The sequence below is a fragment of the Oreochromis niloticus genome, linkage group LG9 (assembly GCF_001858045.2).
Source record: "Oreochromis niloticus isolate F11D_XX linkage group LG9, O_niloticus_UMD_NMBU, whole genome shotgun sequence".
NCBI lineage: Eukaryota > Metazoa > Chordata > Actinopteri > Cichliformes > Cichlidae > Oreochromis > Oreochromis niloticus.
The window spans coordinates 31969095-31990410 of NC_031974.2; the positions used below are offsets into that span (position 1 = coordinate 31969095).

General features: G+C 39.1%; 1 protein-coding gene across 1 annotated transcript in view; it reads right to left on the reverse strand.

Annotated features, from left to right (window-relative positions):
• Positions 1-2368: 2368 nt before the first annotated feature.
• Positions 2369-21316, reverse strand: part of vstm2a (V-set and transmembrane domain containing 2A) — a 98654-nt gene continuing 79706 nt past the window's right edge. The window contains exon 5 of the mRNA XM_003455554.4: positions 2369-6165. Within this exon, the coding sequence (XP_003455602.1) occupies positions 6089-6165 (77 nt within the window). The 3' untranslated portion in view covers positions 2369-6088. The remainder of the gene's footprint in view (positions 6166-21316) is intronic.

Genomic DNA, 21316 nt, shown 5'->3' on the forward strand with positions numbered 1-21316 from the left:
ACAAAAAAACAAATGTGTTTTCTCTGTATTGGATTTTTGGTGATAATTTTGGAGATACGTCATCTTTCATTCTGCTGGTCAGTTTAACATTTTCCCTTGAACGTCTCTTTATTTGCAGGGTCCCTAAAAACTGCTGCTACACTTCTTTATGTTTCTTGGGTTCTGGTATTGATTTGTAGTTTTATGTTCATCAAAGTGGTTATTACTGTATTACTAGTTAGATTCCTTGGTTGCTGCCTTTAACACTTTTACTATAAATTTCTCATGCGGAAATAACGAGTAAATTACTCAATATTTACACATTTATACTCATGCTCACCAGAGGAATCGTATTAACTTGAGACTATGCTACAAGGAAGAATAACATTGGTTCTTTGTTCAGATTCTTCAAGGCTTTAGTGTCGTGACTATTGATCAAAAGAATATTGATTACCGTCTCTCAGGCCACCTTTGAATTTGGTACTGAGATTGTTATACTGGAGAGGGCATGAAAGAAGATTAATGAATTTGCAAAGCATGTGACTATTTTTGGAAGACTTCAATAGCAGATGGCATACTTTTACAAATACACCCTGACCTTGGTCGTTATCTAACTAAGAAGTTTTAGTGAACAAAACCTTGGGAGACCATGAGCACTTTTACCTTTTTACTTGAGAGACCTGCCTCAAAATTGGTTCCGAAGGTATCGAATTGTAGCAGACTAATTTTTAAAATATGACAAATGGTTGGGAAGTCGTTTGCTGTAAAGTGCAATATATACTCTAAGCATTTACAACAGACAGAATCAATATTACAGTCATTTTTAGACATATGAAGCTCTCTACCAATTTCTCAAGAAAGGGACAGCATGCTTTGTTTCCTTTTTTCTATTTTCTTCTATTTTCTTTACACAATTACATCCACACAGTGTTCGTGGTTATGCCATTCTTGAGGTGTGAGGAAGTTCCCGACAGCACATTGCCATACACCACACAGTGCCACCAGTGGGGTACTTTACATTGAAGCTGGAATCAGAGCCACTCTCATTCTCAGCACGGACCTTGTCTCTACAATGTATGCGTGTATATTTTATGAGCATATGAAAATGTAAACTCTGTTTTTCTAACAGTATTATTTTTTTCCTCCATGGAAACACATAAAAAGATGAACAGATCTTACCCATCTGTGATTCATCACCACTGCAGCAACACAACATATTTGAATATGCAAGGTGCAGAGAGGGCAGTAATTTCCACGTACAATTATTCCCCCTACTTCTTTATGCAGCAGTACAAACAGTGTCCTGATTCGAGTGCCAGAGGCCGGTCGGTGGTTTGCTCTTTCTTTGCCTCCACATAAATAACTGTCATTGCTTGCTGAAACAACTAACACGGGCTGAGGGTTAATTTCACATTGTTGCTCATGTGGCTCTCTTGCTTTTGCGCTCTTTTGCTACTTTGCCTGGTTTGCATTCTGAATTCACTGATTAAGTAAACCTGATTAGCTGAGCTGCTGCTGCCAAATTCACTCCGCAATTCCAAAGAGGATCTCGCTCTCTTAATTTGCTAGTGCTCTTTCTTACCTTTCAAACAGACAAGTGGATGATGAGATTTGACGGCTCATTTTTACCAGCTGGGAGGTTGTTTTCTGTTACTAAGTTTTGCACTGATGAAGGCTGCCAAAAGCAAGAGACCAAATTGCAAACTACCTAAATACTTGTTACTCTTTTTACCTCCTCAGCACCAGCATCACAGTGCCTCGATTACTACTTGTTAAAAAATTGTTCAAATCTTTATGTCCTTCAGTATTCTTCATGTTGAACCTTAATTTAGATATTTCAATTTTAGATTTAAGTATAGTGGTACCATTATTAATTTCTCAGCTCTATAAGGGCTTTGACAAAGAAGCAGAGCATCAACAACATCAACATTTCTTTCCACTATAACAGCTATTTAAGTTTCTAAATTAACTCTAAGTCTATAGATGACAACTCACCTCCTTTATTCATTATTGTAAGCAGAATATATCAGCACAATGACCTTTATCATTTCTGAATGATATATCATAATAGATCAAAACTTTTAATCCCTTCTTATATACTTGGGTCAGCCACTTTTTTATGATTATAAAGTAATTGATGGATAAAGGATGCCAATCGCAGACATTTGTTTCTTTTTCTGTTTAGTTTTTTTCACATTTCTCTGTCTCTTGATGGTATGTAAAGCAAGATTCTACGGTGCTATCAAACAAAAAGCTATTAATAATTCCAACAAAAGTAACTTTATTCCAAGTTGGAAACTGGGCCAGTGTTTAGCACTGTCAGCGCTCTCTAGCTCACTCACTAAAAAGCTCAGTATTTTACCAACCAAACAGATGGGATTCCTCAGTGTTTGAATTTCATCTGTGAAAATGGTTTATTTAAATATTATTCTGGTATTGTCATTATAATACAAACTGTTGCAATGTTGCAGTACAGAAGCCTCACACAATAGCAAAGAAAAGAGAATTATAATTCATCAGAACTTTGACAGCTCAACAAACAGACAGGACCGCATTGAAATGAAATACATTAGAAGAAACAAATACATCTAGAGTGGGTGAAGAGTTGGCATATAAAACAGAACAAAAATGGCTGTGTGATGTTTCTGAAATAACATCCCTGGATGTAGGAACTGCTGCTGTAACCATCACTGTGAACTGTTCTCCTCTTTGGTAATAGAGACCATGCTGCTTGTAAGCAATTCAGCCTCTCCCAACACTCATACCAAGTATTAGTTATTTTTTTTTTTTTAACCACACCAATCAATCATTGCTCCCATCTCTCTTTCTTTGTTATTCAGTATGTTGCAAGGACCCACAATAAAGTGAGTCCCCTAGATTAAGATGAAGGCTTTATAAAGGAGATATTTCTAATATATATAGATAGATAGATACTTTTTTTTGTCAAATACATTTTACCCATTTTCATTTTGAAGAAATGAAAACCCACTTTGGACTTGTTTACACTTGAATATGAGTACATGACACCATTGTTACAAGTACAGAACATCACTGGCCTCTGCCTTTTTAAATGGATTTAAAAAATGTTCTCATGCTGATTATTTCATTTACAAGTTGTACAATTCTGCATCTTTTTACATGAGGGTTGGACACACCGTCCACTCTCTGGCACACATTCAAATCTCATTCTCAATACACTGGAAAAGATTGTTTTCTTCTTGTAAACTAAATCATATTACATAGCATGTTTCTTTTCAAAACAATCCGTCGAGTGGCATATATGTGACAGTGATGTTAGATTAACTGTCTAAATGTGCATTGAAGCTATTTGAAACTTGAGGCATTAGACAGGGTCGCCCTCCATCGCCCGCACATCTTGTACCCAGCCTTGATGCTTCTGATCAGAAGATGTCTCTGCTCTTATCCCAAAGCACGACACATTCTGTCAGCCTTTGAAGCGCCGAGCTGGATCAACAAGTTTTCACACAACTGTTATTTGGAAATGCATCTATACAAGGGAGAATTTGATTTAGCTTTGACTGCAAAGCAGAATGAAAGCTCAAAGTGAAGTGAACATTTATCTTTTTTGGGACATACACAGTAATCATTGCATCTGTATGACGTGTGATCAAAACGCCCTGAGATCAGGTTCATAATAATTAAAAACCCTGCCTGATTTAAACATGTCTGATCTCTCATTCAATATCACCTTCTCAGGAATGTCCAGACAGCTTCCAGCATAGCTGCTATTTTTAGATCACTCCCTGGAAATTTTTCTTTTACCACATGACGTGTACGTTCTGTGATTTCACCGTGGACCTCAAACTTGCACGGTGACCAAACATCAACTTGACTCAGTCGTCGCTGGTGATGGGATCTGGGTTTCCAGCTGTGATCCAATAGTTTGAAGGCAGCAGATCAGATGAGGTGGGAAATAAGAAGGATGCTCATCATTTTTTTGACATTCATGAGGTTGTGCACCATGACTTTGTGTGTCAGTTCGAGTCTGCTGAAACCAACTGTTCATGCATTGGTACGAGGTGCCTCAGGGAAATGCTATTACGTGCCAGTTTTTCACCCACATCAACACGTGCCTTATCTGCCTCCCTGTAACTTCATCTTTTTCCTGAAACTGAAAATCCAGTTGTAATAAAACTGAAGGACATCAGCACATATTGCAGAGGCAAGCCAGGGATAAATGTACAGGGTGATCTAAAAATACCACCTGTGCACAAGAAGATGATCTTGAACAAGAGGTCGACCAATTTTAAATGATATGGCCAAGGAGTAAAACAGGTGATTTTTTTAGGGGGTGTGGGGTGGATTCCCAGAATTTTTTGATCACTCCTTATATATTATGCATGAATGCCAGCTTACACCATATAACAAATTATGACTTCTATTATCAAGCTTTATCTTTGACCACCTTAAAAGTTGGGCTAAGCAAGAAGAAAGATGGGAAATAAAGCACTGATCTCGTTGCAGGATGATTGGCGCTCTCTGGCACCGAATTTTATGGTCGATAACATTCATTTACAGTATCCTTCTTGAGACATCTGTCAGCTATTCACTTGTTCATAAATATTTCACTTTAAATTGGAACATTGGCGCGCAATGTCCTTTCAGCTCAAAAGTTAACAACAAGGAAAGAATCCGTTTTTCTTTTGGAGGTTATCCTCAGTCATGCTAATGATCTAAGCTATGTGCACTATGAAACCCACCACGCCTTTGCCTCTGTTTGTGTCAGATTGTCAAAGCGGTATATTTTTAATAAATGCTCTGCATGAATAAAAATCTCTGTGATATATCATCTGAAGATAAAGCTAAAAATATATTAATGTGAGATTAAGAGAGAAAAAAATAAACGTATTTCACATAATGAGTATACTCTCTGTGTCACTGGATCTCATGTCACCACCCTGCCACTCAGACTTGTACCTGGAGATGTGTGTCACTGTATGCAGTAGGAATCAAAACGAATAAATGCTAGCTATCCTCATCATCCAAAGTGGGTAAATCCTCATTCATCCTCTGTAATTATAGCAGGGAGGTGCACAGCATCTGAAGCATGTCATTTAGCAAAGGCCCAGGTCAGTTAAAATCAATCATCCAATGGTCACATATTACAATTTTGAATGACTCATAACTTGTGACATCCTTTTTTATTCCTACCAAGGATGCGATACAAATTAAAATGACATAGGGACAGTTTTTTCACATCAAAGTTAGCACATTAAAATAAAGCTAAATTCAAAATGTTGTAACACTGAACTCCAAATGTTTGACTCATGTAGGTCAACTAATGTGTTATCCTCTCTTCTAAGCCTTCAGACTGATAAGCATGCATATCCCCGGATGGATCACTAACAAGATGTAAAATTATGCACAATGGAAAGCTGGGTGGCTGATACAGCTGAAAGAAGAATTGGAAAATTTAACCTTTCGTTAACCTGTTGGTTAATGGTAACAGTCTAAATTAACACATACTTGAATATAAATTATCTCTTCGAGAGGGCTAAGAGTGCCTATTCACATTGAAGTTCCATGGTCAATATGGTGAGTGGTAGCTATGTATACAGCACATACAGTAATTCTAAGTGCTTCAAATAAAACAGATATAGATACAGATCTAGAATTATATATATTACACAAATATAGACTCTCCTTTTTTTGTTCGCTTTTGAGCAATGAACGCATGAACTGGAACAGAGAAACCATAAGAAAGTCATTCTTCCATGAGATTTATCCAACAAGATACAGAGTCCAGTTGTCACATAGGAGCGTTGCACCTCAGGTGGTGTCAGGATGACGTCTGTACAAAAGGTAATCCGACAGCTTTAAATGTGACTGGTGTTTACATCGGCTAATAACAATGTGCTGGGTGCAAGAGCAGTAGTGGCTAGGACACGAGGGGGGGGCAACTGTGCTGTCCGCAATATGGTAGAGAGATGTGTGTGGGGTAAGAGGGGGGCAGGGCCGGGGAGAGGGGCAGGGAGTAAAACAGGCATTTTTTTTTCTCATTCGCTTTGAGAGCAAACAGAAAGAGAGAGAGAGTGAGTGAGAGAGAGAGAGAGAAAGACCTGGGTGCAAACCATGTCAGTTCCTCAAATTATAACAAGGCATTCCTCACCAAACCACACGCCACGAGGAGGACAGCCAGTCCATAGCTGGATGATATTCTTGTACCTGTAAGATAACAAAAAGAAGGACAAAAACACTGTGAGCAAAATTCTCAGGAACACAAAGCCTTTCCTGTGAGCTTGTTCGAGGCCTACAGCACATATGACAAAATGACTTTTTATGCTTGGAAGTACAAGAACTGGAATGTTAAAAAAAGGTTGTTCACAAGAAAGAGTTTGTCCATAAATGTGTAATAACAAATCAAATCAAATAATCAGCATGTTCTTCCTCTTAAAGTTGAATCTGACATCAATGAAGCTCACGTATACTATCAAGTAATGGTGGCTAATATATTCTCTCCTCTTTCCTTGAGCTAAACACTTTTTGTTTTTACCATATCACAGATGTCTATGAAGGTTCTCAGTCATCCAGGTCATCGTAGTCTAAGGTGCTTGGAAAGAAAAGCATCAGGACTTCTTTAAGTTTCCTTGAAGATGTTTCATCTGAGAAGCTTCTTCAGTTCTAAGAGCAACTGGTGGAGAGTCCCAGATTTTAAGCCCTATGGGAGTGTCCCCCAAGGGGGTCATGGACCCCCTACTGATCCTCTACCTAATCACACGAGATGGCCCAGGGTATGAGTGGGTGTTAAGGTATCTGAGAAGGGATCTCAAAACTGGATTATAGATGGCAGACAGTTGTTGTCGTAAACCACCGCCTCTGTTCAAAGATGGTCGCTCACAGTGGACATAGATGGCTTCTTTCATTCCTCTTTCAAAACATCTGTTTTCTCTCCGCCAATTGCTCTCAGAACTGAAGAAGCTTCTCGGATGAAACGTCTTCAAGAAATTTAAAGAAGTCCAGACGCTTTTCTTTCCAAGCTCCTTAGACATATCACAGATCAAATACATTTTTTTATTTGAGGTATTTCTCAATAGAGAAAGAAAAAAATGTTGTAGTTTTACTTCCGGTTCCAGTCTGGTTCCGGTTGAGTGAACGCTTTATTATAATTTTCAGTTGCTGACAACAGTTTGAATCGAGTATCTAAGCCGCAACCCTGTTTTGACTTGTTTTCCCAATATTTGCGGCTCTGGAACTCTCTTCCTCCAACCATAAGAAATATAGACTCTCTTCCCGTATTTAAGTCACAGCTCAGAACACATCTGTTCAAACTGGCTTATTTGCTTTAGTGTTGATTTTATCTGTTGTCAAGTTCTGTTTTGCAATTTTAACTTATTTTATGTATTTTATGACTATTGCTCCTTTTATTTTGTTTTCTTGTAAGGGGACCTTGGGTTTCTGAAAGGCGCCCTCAAATAAAATGTATTATCATTATTATTATTATTATTATTATTATTATTATTATTATTATTATTACTTTAAGGCACCTAATTACAATATTTGGTGCCTGACTTGGATAAGATAATGCTAAACCTTAGCTTAAGGTGAGGATTTCATTTTTTTCAAATCTCTACAGTATCAACTTGGTAACTACAAAATAGTTGTAAAGTAAAGTTGTAAAATTAGTTACTGTTGCAAATCTGTACGTACATTTTTAGTAAATGTGGGCTGATGTCCAGTCATTAGTGTGTGCCATTAAACTGAGGCGCACTTGGGTATATATAGTGTGTGACTATAGCTGCCTACATACAAGTCCAACACCGTTGGGCATTTGAAAAAGGAAAAACAATACGATCTCTGCAGCAACAGCAGGTGCTTGTGGGTTGAGGGTGGTAAATGAAAGTGCTACTTCAAGATACTTTTTAGAAGAAAGATTCTGATTATTGCAAATACTCTCAGAAGCAATTTAACTTATGATCTTGTTTTTTCTATTTGAATGAAATCCTCGAGTTAGCTTTACTCAAGAACTATGACACTATGTCATCCTGCTAGCTCTTTCTGTTCATTTATTTTGTGCGAGCGTGTTCAAATTGAATGACATATATACACAATTGGTATATTTTGCACGAGATGTGGTTTCTTGTTGTTTTACACCCACATCTGCACTTCAATTTCTGTACAACATATGGTCTAGATGGAGTACAGTCCACATGTAGCCCATACAGCTCCTGCTAGGTACAGTATATAGACAGTTGAGTAGGTTTTAAAAGCTTTTATGTTTTTATTTAGTCAAGCTAAAAAGACAAATAAAAAAAAAATAAAGATCCACCTCAAGGGAAGTTTCAGAAAATTTGGCATTAAAACGCTCCTGATAGCAGCATATACCAATGTACATGTTGGTGTTCCAAATAAGAAGAAAATACCTGGGCAATGCTGTCACATTCACAAGTGATCATTCTTGTGACTTTACAGTTAAGAATAGGAATACAGTGGTCCCTCGTTTATCGCGCAATAGGTGAAATCCGCAAAGCAGCGAACTTTATTTTTTACAATTATTATAGATTTTTTAAGGCTGTAAAACCCCTCACTACACACTTTATACACTTTTCTCAGACAGGTATAAACATTTTCACACTTTTCTCTCTTGTTTAAAGACTCTCAAAGTTCAAACCTAAAATAAGTCCAGTATTATAGAATGAAACCAAAGATCAAACCCTGTTTTCAGGTCCAGAACATGGGAATAGAGCAACTGCCAGAGAATTCAACATTAATGAATCAATGGTACGGAAGTGGACGAAGCAAGAAGAATGAGTTGAGTAAAGTTTGACTTATCTGACTGTTTTGTTTCACTTAATGTGCCTTATAATACGGTAACTTCTACCTTACTTTAGCATGTCCAGAAGTCCAACTTTTTGTGCGATGGTTAGCATCTTCCTCTGTCTTTTGGGTGCTACTGCAGCTGCCTTTGACGGTGCAAAACGTTTTGACATTGTTGTGTACAAACATACAGTACAGCACTTCAGAGTGACACTGCTAGCGATCGAAGATTTATGTAAATGTGACAAGCTGAACGCATTCTGTACTGGACAGGAAACATGGCACGGAGGAGAGTGATTGACAATGGTCTACAGCCAATCAGGAGGCAGAACACAATGCACTGTAAAAAAACCAACCAACCAACCAAAAAAAACCATGCAAAATTGCAAAAAAAAAATCAGCGAAACAGTGAGGCCGTGAAAGGTGAACCACGTTACAGCGAGGGACCACTATACTTGAAATATGAGATTGACAAAAATGAAGCAAAATTGTAGAGATGCAGCTTGTAATGGTTGAAGGAAAATAAAGTGTCTGCTGCACAGGCTCAGGGTTTCAAATACCCCACACACCTGATCCCAGAAAACGTGTTTCTAAACATGTGAATTTTAGAAAGAAATTCAAACGACCAAAAATAGACTTGAAATTGTCTACAAAGAAGCACAAAGTGCTGTGATTAAACCAGGAGAGGCAGACAACTACAAAGAAAGTGAAAATGACCAGAAAGAGACTAAAACCAAACACTAAAAGGCAAAAAAAAAAAAATGCAAATTAGCCCAAAAAGCGATTGGAAAGAGTCAGAAGAAAGGTGTCACTTAGACTAAACCAGAGACAGAAATGTGTTAAAAGAAATGCAAATGAAACACATAAACAGAGACAAAGAGAAAAGAGACATATAAACTGTCTGCAAAGAGATGCAAACAAAGTCATTTTATGTGCTTTTTCCTATATAAACGGGGAATGGTAGTCTATGTATGATTGACCTTATAAATACATTCATTTAATTCCAGCACCTTTACTGAAATCCCTGGAAAACTGTAAATAAAGGCTTTTGGACTGCTCTGAAAACATTTTGCATGGGCAGTTAGCAATTGCCTGAGCCCTGACAAGCTGCTATCACCACTGCGGGCAACTCTGACTGTTTACTGAGCATCTGACATGACTAACAACTGTAAACTACAACACAACCTCCTCAGCCTACAGTTTGATCCGCTTGCATCTTGGAAACATTGAGCCAGAACTGATGAGAGCAAAGTAACAAATAACAACTGTACAATCTGCCCAGCAGATTTCTGTGGACATAATAATAGGAAACATTTAGCATTGAATGCTTAGATAGGGAAAGAAAGGAGAGCTAACTGTGTACAAAAATGCAATACCATGAAATAAAGCATGATTACAGTAATATTCATAAAAAAATTACATTTTTCAATAAACTATATTAACATTTCCTAGATTCCTGTGTCATACTGGACAGTGGTTCTAAGAAGAAACTGTACCAGGGGAGCACACTGTTCCTCGCAGCTGTGGATTGTCAAGGCTGCTGAGGGTTAGGAAGGGAGGGATGGTGCTGCAGAGATGGAGGGCTTTGACCCTTTATTCCTCCCCACCACATCTCATTTGGCTCGAGGTGATCTAGAGAACAGGAGTGCCACAGAGGAGCAGCAATCACTCTAGGCCAAAACATCCTTCACACAGAGAATAATTAATCAGCTTCCAGCTAGGAGTCACAGAAAGGCACAGATGCAGTGATACAGGACAAAAAAATCTGCATATCTACTGAACTATTTTACAATAATCTACTCTGTATATAAAAGTGTGCAGCTTTAACTGAGGTTTCACTGTTGCAAACTGTTAATTACCTCAGGATGGAGGATGCGCCTTTGACTCCATTTTCTATTTTTCACCATTTTTTGTCAACAAAAGTAAAACCATGAAAGATTGGTTTTTTTGTTTTTTTTCTCAGGGCTTTGAGTTGCCATGCTGCACCACTGTGTCCATCCTACATCTATGCTGTTTTGCTGTTTTGAGGATTTTTTTTCTTTTTTTGGCCTTTAATGTCTAAATAGATCAATACAAAATGTAAATGTTCATCACACGTCTTTAAATGACACCAATCTGTCAATGTACTGGTTCTGTAATATTATTTTCCATATTTTATCATATACTCATTGTAAATGTGCTACAGGTATGCACAAATAATCCTGATGAGCCAAAGTCTTCAGACTGCTCTAATTTTTATCTGTTCTTGACTCTGTATGATGTCACTAAGAAACTGCCATCATTATATGGACCTCTCACGGACACTCAGCTCTGACTGCGATCACAAAAGCTCCATCTGAAAGCTGGCTTAAAGGGAAGGGAAGGTAGATTGTTTCAAATACAGGATGAGAGGCTGTGCCAAGATCCTGTGTAAGAAAAGAAAATATTTTAAACTATGAATGATGCATAGCCACTCTAGTAGAATCCAATAATTAGTAAACTATTCTGAGCATGTCACGTCTGAAAAGGGCTGCAGAAAGCACCTGTGTTCTGCTGTGGAAGTAAGACATCCTCATTAAAAATCTTGCTGTAGCTCTAACACTTCCCTCTTAAGTACCACAAAACACTGACTATCTTGCAGAGTGTGTTGTCATGTTTTAGTTGCATGTATCTTTTAACTCCTAATTTCAGCAGGGCAACTAAGGGTCTGAAACAAAGTCACTTGATATCTACCCCTTTAGAACTCTTTATACTGTGACTATGACTATGACTGTTAACAGGAGTTTAGCTTAAGCAGAGTTTAGCTAAAGGAAGGTTTAGCTGACAGGTGAGATGCAATTCCCCATTTCCCTGTGCAGTATTTATGGCTCAATGAGTGCAAAATTATAACACTTGAAGTTTGCAAAGCAAAAGTAGTTTTATAGGAGAAGTTGTTTTGTTTTGTTTTTTCAGATTAAAATGGAGCAACAATTGATTAAAAAAAAAAACACTTGCCATCTGTCCAGAAAAAAATATTGTGTTTTGGGATTGTGTTTCAGTTCATAGAGTAGGGAAAATTGCACAACCTAAACCGAACAAAACTGAAAAACTCTGAGGATATCTAACATATCTCATGTGTGCAATACAGCCTTTATATGTAACTCACAACCTGCATCATATACACAACCTAAAGGGACATGAAAGGAAAAGTAGCAATAATAGAATTCATAACAATCAAATCAAAAGTAGTTTTTGGCTGAACTCACTATTGAAGATCCAAGAAGCATTGATAAAAGGCAGCCTGCTATTTTTACAACCAAATACAGCAGCAATATAAAGCAGTGAGGCAGGGCTGCTTGATTAGGTCATAATGACCTCCTTCTGGATATAACCCAACAATGATGGGTCACTGCACACCACCCTGCGCAGCTGTGTAGGGTCATTTCTTTAGTGTTAGTTGTGACTTCTTCCAGATGCACTTTAAAATCTGCTGAACCAACTCTGAATTATGCTCTAGTCCCCCCAGAATCTGATGATCAAGCCACACTTGTACAAAACAGCATAGACATTGTTATTCATACATTATTGATTTGCTGTTGTGCTGCTTTCTGTTGTTTTGTGTGGGATTTCCAAAGCCATTTTTCAGTTTGCTTATCTGAGAGAACACAAACAATAAGGGAAGGCACATGTACCATAGATATGATTCTATCAGGTAAAGGAAAAGATCAGCCACACTATCAGCACTGAACCATGTTCATATCAAATCTCTGAAGCAACATCTTGTAGTCATCACAGCCCTTCATAAGTTATAAAGACTCCCAGTTGTGTCCAGTAAATCTGAGGTTTGCCCAAAAGCTAATTTCAGTCTAATTTCATTGTTGAGGCCATCATTTTTTCTTGGGTATGATGGAATCTTTTTTTTTTCTTTTACATGGAAGCCACAATACAAGAAGAAAAAAACCAAAGCCTTTTTTTATCCGCTGGTCAATTTGGAGAGTCTGGCAAAAAGAAAAAAATACCAAAATACATATTCATGGCTTTTCCACACCTTATGAAAATTAGTGCAAATTTAATTAGACAGTTCACGTGTATATTTAAATAACAAAATGTCAAAACTTCTAACATAGCAAAGTGGTGCAGTCCTAAACTGTCACATTATAGGCAGAAAAAGTACCGACTGAGTCGATGTTCTCCTGGTGTTTGTGCTGGTTCTCTACCCATGCTCCAGTATATGTGCACAAGTGTTGATGTGAGAGTACTTGATTGTCTGCAACACTAAGCTTAAATTATGTTTTACTTTACTTGGAGGATGTTCATTCATGTATTTATTTATTTTTTTGTAAGTAAGATCTAAATAGTGTAGCAAAAGATGATGGTACTCCTAGTTAGCTGTGTCTAAAATCTAGAGCAAGTACAAGTAAAATAGGAAACTTATAAAAGAAAAACACTGTGTATGGGTAGACTGAATAAATCAAGCATCAGGACAGAAAACTCAGAGAAATATGGCTTAACAGTAAAAAAATACACAACACGCAGATATAAATAAGTCATTTTTTGTGACAGAACCATAAGAAATGGGTGGAATGGATTGGGATTTACATAGAAAAGTCAAAGGAAAACCCATAATAACACCTACGCAAATATCCATCCATCCTCTTTTTCCACTTATCTGTGGCTGTGTCACGGGGACAGCAGCCTAAGCAGAGAAACTCAGACCTCACTCTCCCCAGCCACCTCCTCCAGCCTTTCCAGGGGAACACCAAGGCGTTCCCTGGCCAGGCGAGAGATATTATCTCTCCAGTGTGTCCTTGGGTTTCCAAACTGTCTGAACACCTCAACCAGGAGGCACCCAGGGGGGATCCTAGTAAGATATCCGAACCATCTCAACTTGCTCCTTTTGATGTGGAGGAGCAGTGGCTCTACTCTGAGCCCCTGCATGATGGCTGAACTCCTCACCCTATCTCTAAGGGAGAGGCCTTATACTCCTCCTAATGGGGCAGAACTCATGCCGAGTGGACACTCTACCCTTTGGCGGCTGAGGGCCGTGGTCTCGGATTTGGAGGTGCCGATTCTCATTCCTGCCACTTCACACTCGGCTGCAAACCGCTCCAGTGTGAGCTGGAGACTGTCACCTGATGAAGCCAGCAGAACCACATCATCTGCAGAAAGCAGAGATGAGATTCTGAGACCACCAAAGCAGAAGCCTTCGGCCAATTGGCTGTGCCTAGAAATTCTTTCCATAAAAATTATGAACAGAATTGGTGACAAAGGGCAGCCCTGGTGGAGTCCAAAACCCACCGGAAATGAGTCCGACTTATTGCTGGCTATGGGGACCAAGCTCTTGGAACAGTTGTATAAGGATTGAACGGCCCGTAACAATGGGCCAAACACCCCATACTACCGAAGCATCTCCCACAGGACACCCCGAGGAACATGGTTGAATGCCTTCTCCAAGTCCACAAAACACATGGAGACTGGCTGGGCAAACTCCCATGCCCCCTCGGGTATCCTCGAGAGGTTAAAGAGCTGGTCCAGTGTTCCATGACGAGACGAAAACCACATTGTTCCTCCTGTACACAAGGTTTGACTAACGGAGGGACTCTCTTTTCCAGCACCTTGGCATAAATTTCCCAGGCTGAGCAAGTGCAATCCCCTCATAGTTCGAGCACACTGTACACCATGTGATCTATTGAGGTCACCTGACACAAGATGTGAGTGGGGGTTGAGGCTCATGGGAAGGGATCTCAAAACTGCATTGCAAGTGGCAGACAGTTGGTGTTGTAAACCACCCCTTCTGTTCAAAGATGGTCGTTCACAGTGGACATACTGTAGATGGCTTCCTTCACTCCAAAAATGTGAACACTGGCATCTTCGAAAAGACTAATCTTTATCCTTTAGGTGCAGATTTATAGCTGAGTCTTGTCCTCTTCAGGTGGCTCTTATATGTGTTTATGGAGTGTCTGTTTGATTTTTCCAGTGCAACGAAAACAAGCTCCTTAGATTACCACCAGATGACTGAGAACCCATAGTAAAAGTCTATTTTTGTCTCTGTTGGTAGACAGGGACCAAATTATTAGAGCTAAATGTAATCATGTCATCCTTTGAGGGCCACAAAGGTACAAATGTGGCTGGCTGTAGCTCATTAGATAGAGCAAGTTATCTAGTATTTGGAAGGTTGATAGTTAAATCCCTCACTGTTCCAGTCTGCAACCAACTGAAAGTTGCTCTCTGATGTGTTCACTGGTGTCTGGACACATCAGATGTGTGAGACCACTTTTATAAAATTACAGTGAATTAGGTAAAATCTTAACTGTACTTTCAGAACATGATTCTTGTTTTCTAAATGATGATGCGGATCAGAGTCAAAAATTATGTGGGCATACCTTGCCAAGGACACTTGCTATCATATGAGGATGTACTGTCCGTCCGTTATTCACTTGCACTTTGAGCCTTTACACTGGGATCTACTAACCAAGTGACATAACGTTATTGCATTTATCTTTACATGGGTTTTATGGTTCAAAGACGCTATACAAATGAACTTGCGTTGACATGCCTTGTTAATGTGCTTTTGATGATTTTTTTTCTCACCCTCTTGTCCTCCATTTCATAATGGCATTGTATCCACAGATAACAGCAATATGTGTGGGAATTGTATCTAAAGTACAACAGTTATCTCCTCCCAACAGTGCCAGTCACTTTGAAAGACTGTATAAATCTGCAGTACTTGCATAAGAGTCTGTCACCTTCTTGCATGCACTGGGTGCTGGATTGTTTCCATTTGTTCCATTCCTAACCCTGAAATGATGTAAGCAATCCACATAGTACAGGAAAACAACACTGTCTGCAGCAATTATTCTCATAACCTCACAGATTCCTTCAGCTTTTTTGTGAGCTGTTTTTCACTTTCAAACTAACCTTGCCAGCAAGCCTACTAAAGGTAAAGTCTGTGCTCCTGTGCTATTTTTAGAAAACAACAAAGGAAGAACATTTGCGAATTATTATTGTTGTTGTTTTGTGTTCTGCTGTGCATTTTAATTGATGAGCAAAAGGGGAAAATGTAAGAAGGCTCCAATAACACAACTGAACATACGCAATATAACGTGTATACACAAAAACAACTTTAGTTTATTATTTCATTTCACCATCGCTGTAGCTAAAAGCACTTTCATCCACTTCCTATGATCATTTGCTTGACAAGGTCACTGTGTCTTTACATGTCATTTGGAATTATCTATCTAAGAGGGAAGCTGTGGAGAAAAAGGGTTTCCAAGGGAGATTTTGAGTCGTCTGACTTCTGTACATAGTGTTTAAGGCAGTACATGATGCCACTTTGAGTTTTCCCTTTTTCCATCCTCCAAAGTAACTGCAGAATGAATCATGTGGAAATATAATGAGCGAGAGTATCTAAGGTTGCAGAGACCTTTTTACTGGTTTCTTGGTGCATGCTGAGATACAATAGACCCATATTGAATACTTTTCATTTTGTCCTACTTAACCTAACACAACACTTCTCATTTTGCCAAAATGTTTTTGGCTCGGTGAAACGGTGATGTGAAATATTGATTCCAGGCCAGTGAGGCAGCCAGGTTCAGTGAGGCAGGGAGGTGATTCACCACAGCACCTCCACAGGGAGCTCAAACTGGCTTGATGCCAGTTCTATCTATTGCTGCTGATCCCTTGCTGGCTGACCGTCTCTTTGACTTGCTTGCTTATTTGTCCGGGGGCTCCGGTATATAACTTGCTTTCTGATTTGCTTGTTGACTGATAGACTGTCTAACTGACTCATAGACTGCCCAAGCCATAGTTGGATTCTTAGCTAATATGACTGTGTAAATACAATTAGATGCCATTAAAATGCAGCTTGATTGTTCAGCTGTGATGAGTCTAAATGTGATAACACAGTCTAAGGAATAAAGCTTCTAAATGACCATCCACAACATCTAAAACGACCACACCAGGATGACCACACACTACAAGTACCATTTAGCCACTGAAAAGGGGAATAAACAGCTAATGAGGGCTTAGGGATATTTTCCTCTATTGGGTTCTTACCCAAACATACATGGTCTCAGCTTCTATCAGCATTGTTCCTGTTATATGCCATGTGGAAATGACTAATGCAAATCTGATGCCCATCTAAATTTGACACCTTTCACAGTATTTGTCAGTGTTAATCAATACAAATAAATACTTACAAAGTATTTTTCATTCAAAAAGTGTGGAATTTGCTGACAGTAGTGACATTCCTTACATCCAGTTTATCAAATGTTTTATTATTTATTCTGGGCCTTGATGTAGCCGCTCAGTCAGTGGATGAAGAACCTCCAGATTCATTTAAGACAGTTTGCTAATGATTGACTTAGTTCATCAAACACCGTGGTTTTACAAATGATACTTGTATTACAAAGTACTTTAATTTTCTAAAAAATTGATGTTTTCTCTTAACCGTAATATGATATTTGTTCAAATTGTGTCTTTACAATTATTCTGAATTTTTTGAAATCTTGTAATCTTTTAAATAAATTCAAACAGTTGATTGGTTTATGTAGGGCTAAAAGTACAAAATGAAATGAATAAATACATCATCAAATAATTTATGAATTAAATGTGTCATTAATTAAATAAAAGTGGAAATAATTTAATAAATGCATAATTAAATAACATGTATCATTAACTCATAATTAACTTGTTTAAAAAAGCATATTTATTTATTTTCATGGTTCCTGTGCTTCAGTACATCAAGCATAGTGGTGTCGACCTGAATGTATTCCGAATAAAATCTCGTGCAGAAATGATGAAGCAAAGCACCCCAACCTGTAAGTAACATTTTGAAATCCTACTGTTTCAGTGTCACCAAACACACCTTTTTCTTTAAGGCATGAATGTAGTGGCGTAATCTTCAAATATCTGGTTGTCAAGAGCCTAATGGCAAAACTACTCCAACATTTTTGGAGATGTCTGGTCCCAATTACAACCTCTGGACCAGCATTTCAATGTTGTTCTTGGACATCATGAAGAATGATGTTAAGCCTGCTCTAGAAATATTTAAAATTATCAGTTTACACGGATCAGTTGGCTGTGGTCGCGAGGTCTCAGAATCTGCTCTGTGAGCAAAAGAGTGACAAGATCTCGGATTCGAAGGTAAATAACATCATGGAAAAACTCGCAGCTATCCAACGGATGATGGAGGGACCAGTGTCGGAGTGCTAAAAGAAACAGCTCGAAATTCTCATGAGTTGGTTGGAAGACAATTGCTATCATAATCTGGCTACCCCTCCGGCGCCAGCTGCGGGCTCAAGGCTGGAGCCGATCAAAACAATCCCTGATAACGACTATGTTGAGACTGTTCCTTCCCATCCCATGCAAGGCCACCTGGGTTGGCTGGTAGACTGTTTACTTAGCCTGGCAGGGCGAAGGACACTGTCTCAGCTGAACTCTGGACACGCACACACATACATATACTGATACTGATAAGCACTCACCGACGCATCACCCTCCCTACCCCGGATCCAACGCCACCTCCAACGCTTACCTCCCCTCTGATGTGGACATCGGGTCAGCTGGAGGCGCAGTCGAACGATTGCAGCGGTCCCAGATCAGATGTACACACTGGAACTCTTTCCCATGTTGCTCGTCTGTGTTTTATTGTGCTATGGTGTGTTGATATCTGTCCATTCCTGTATTATCCTTTTGTGTTACACATTTCGATGTTTTTTCCTCGCTACCTAGCCTGACCTGTCTCCCCAATGTGATGTTGTGTAATGTATGTACGGTCGGCAAGGTCTGTCATCTCGGTTGCGGGCAAAAGATCTGCAACTGACAAATAAAGGCTATCTCATCTCTCTCATCTCATCTCAATTCAATTCAAATACTTTATTGTCCCACAAAGGGAAATCAGTTTAGCAGCAAGGCAACAATAAGAGTAAACAAAACAATAATAAAAAGCCACAAGACAGTTATTCGCCATTAAGGACACGGGTTGCAGTAGGGATAAAGGAAACCTTTTGGTCTTCCTCACAGGTACTCTAAAATGACGACCAGAGGGCAACATGTCAGACTCACTGCGAAGTGGATGGTTAAAACAATTAACAATAACACGAGCCTTCCTCAGCACATGTTTGTTATAAATGGACCAAAGTCCGTCTTGCCAACACCAACGAGATTTTGCTGGCAGTTTTTACCAAAAGTCCCAACTGATTCTTGTTCTTCGGAGTCATGTTACCAAACCAGGCAGTGATACAGAAAGAAATAACAGATTCAATTTATTATTAATTTAACTGCAATACAAATACCAGTTTTATGTAGCATGTTCTGGAAATCTACTAAAATTCAATTAATGAATAAATAACACAATCTATGTGGGGGTTTTCCTTTGTGAGCAGTAAGACTTATGTATACATCTATAATGTCTTTAAGAAAGATCTGCTGAACAGTCTGTTGCTTAATCAGTGATATTTAAGTTAATATACTGGTGTACAGTTCTTCACCACCTTTTTCCAAATCAATACAGGTTGTATAACCTTTGAAAATAATTTGACATTAATGGGCCTTTTATAGCTGAGCATCTTGCCAGAGAATTTTAAAGGAACGTAGACTATTAGGTGTATTATGTGCTTTTTATTATTAAAAAAAGAAAAAAAAAACTGGCAACAACACCCAGGCCCGGATCAAACTTGTACAGTTATACTTTGGAGTTTCAAAGAAAGCACAGATACGCTTATTTATTACTAACAATTTGATACCATAAGAAATGCCTTAAGAACGTGTAACTTCAAAGAAATGATAGAATGTAAAAGCTTTTAATTGTAAACAGAAATGAAGATGAAAATTACCGGAAAGGTGAGGCGACAATTTACCTCAAACAGGAACAAGTGCTCCAGTTGAAAATTCTTCATTTCAACTTCAGATATAAGTCCATCCTCAGACGTCTGGGCTCCCAATTGTACTTGTCAAGTAGGAACCAGCAAGTATGTGGGAACAACTTGGTATTGAGGAACGCACACTGCAAGAAACATTTCTGGACTGAAGCGACGGCTTTAACTAGAAAACTGGGCTGTGTGTAGTCGATCAGATTTGATCCAGACTGAGGCCAGTATAGCTGTCCTTTATGGACCACTTGAAGTCCTAATGTAGTCATGTACGATCACATCCCACCCAGCACCCTTACTTTGTTTTTTTAACAAATCAGTAGATGTCAGTAGATGCCCTTTGAATGCAGAAAATAACAAAGTTGTAGCAGAGTCAAAGTCAATTTATCTGAAATCCTGAAAATTGAAAATGCCACAGCTGAAGTATCATTTAAAACAAATATGTTTACATTCATCCACCGTGAATTTTCAGTGGTGCTCAAGACCGGGCTTTGCCTCCTGCTGAGCATTCACAGATAGCAGACAGATTTACATGCACCCACAAGACAAGTAAGGAAGAACCCACATTAGGTTAATGAACCTGAAGCGACACGCTGCCATTGCATGTGAGTGCCTGAGCAATAGAAATGCAGCCACGAACAGCAGTCGTGCTGTTCCACCTACTGGAATGATGACTCATTGGTGTTCTTTCCTTAGACATACGCAGTTGAGGCAGTTTAAAAAAATACGGTAGTTCTTTAAAACAAGGTCAGTGATTTTTTTTTCTCTTTTTTTGGATGAATGCTTATGCAATCAAACTGAGTCCATATTTGTTTTTACCTTCATGCGGGAACAAGGCTGGCCTCAGGGGCAGAGGGACAAGTCTGGCTTGGGGGACATTTTTCTTTCCTTTTTTCCCCAGCTCCGGTCACCTCTGAGCTTTGACAGAACAACACTGCCAGGAACGATGGAGGCCGAGCTGTGATCTAACAACAGCTGACACACTGGTGGGGAGTAGCTGTGAACAAACCACTCTGCTACTGCAGCCGCTCCACCAGCCTCAGTCCCATTCTCCCATCTGGAAAGTGCCTCATTGTTTACAGATGCAGCAATGCGGAAAAGGAAAATATCTGCACTCTCCCAGGTTTAATTTCATCTCAGCCCATTTGCCTATTGTGGCTCATCTGCCTCAAACCTGAGCATGGCTGTAATAGAACTCTGTCGCCCTCAGCTGTAACACCTCTCTGCCGCTCAGAGAAGGGGGCTAAGGCTGCCTGAGCAGCCACAGAGAGGCATTTATCAGTGTCAGACACACCACACAGAGGACTCACTGCAACACAGTTGTCAGCATAATTTGGCTGCCTCATAATCTCAGGCTCTGCAGCCCTGGGGATTATTCAACTTTTTACCTCTATTCAGTGGCAAGTAATATCTTTCTGTGTTTCACTACACGGTGCAGAGGGCTATCTGAGCCCAGAGCAGGGTCCACTTTGTGTTTGAAATGTCTGCCCAGTGGAGAAATGATTGGCATTTAGAGATGAGGAGCAGCGCAATTATAACATAGTCGGATAGTCAAAAAAAAAGGGAGAAAATTTATATAAAGCCATATGAGGGAAAAATGAGAGGAGGTTACTACAGAGGCACCTGTGGTTCCAGTGGTGACGTATGAATTTCCTCGATTGTAAACACTGAAGTGAAAATGATAAATCAAGACCTCTGCAAAATATGCTGTTTTAATAACACAGTCATTTTGT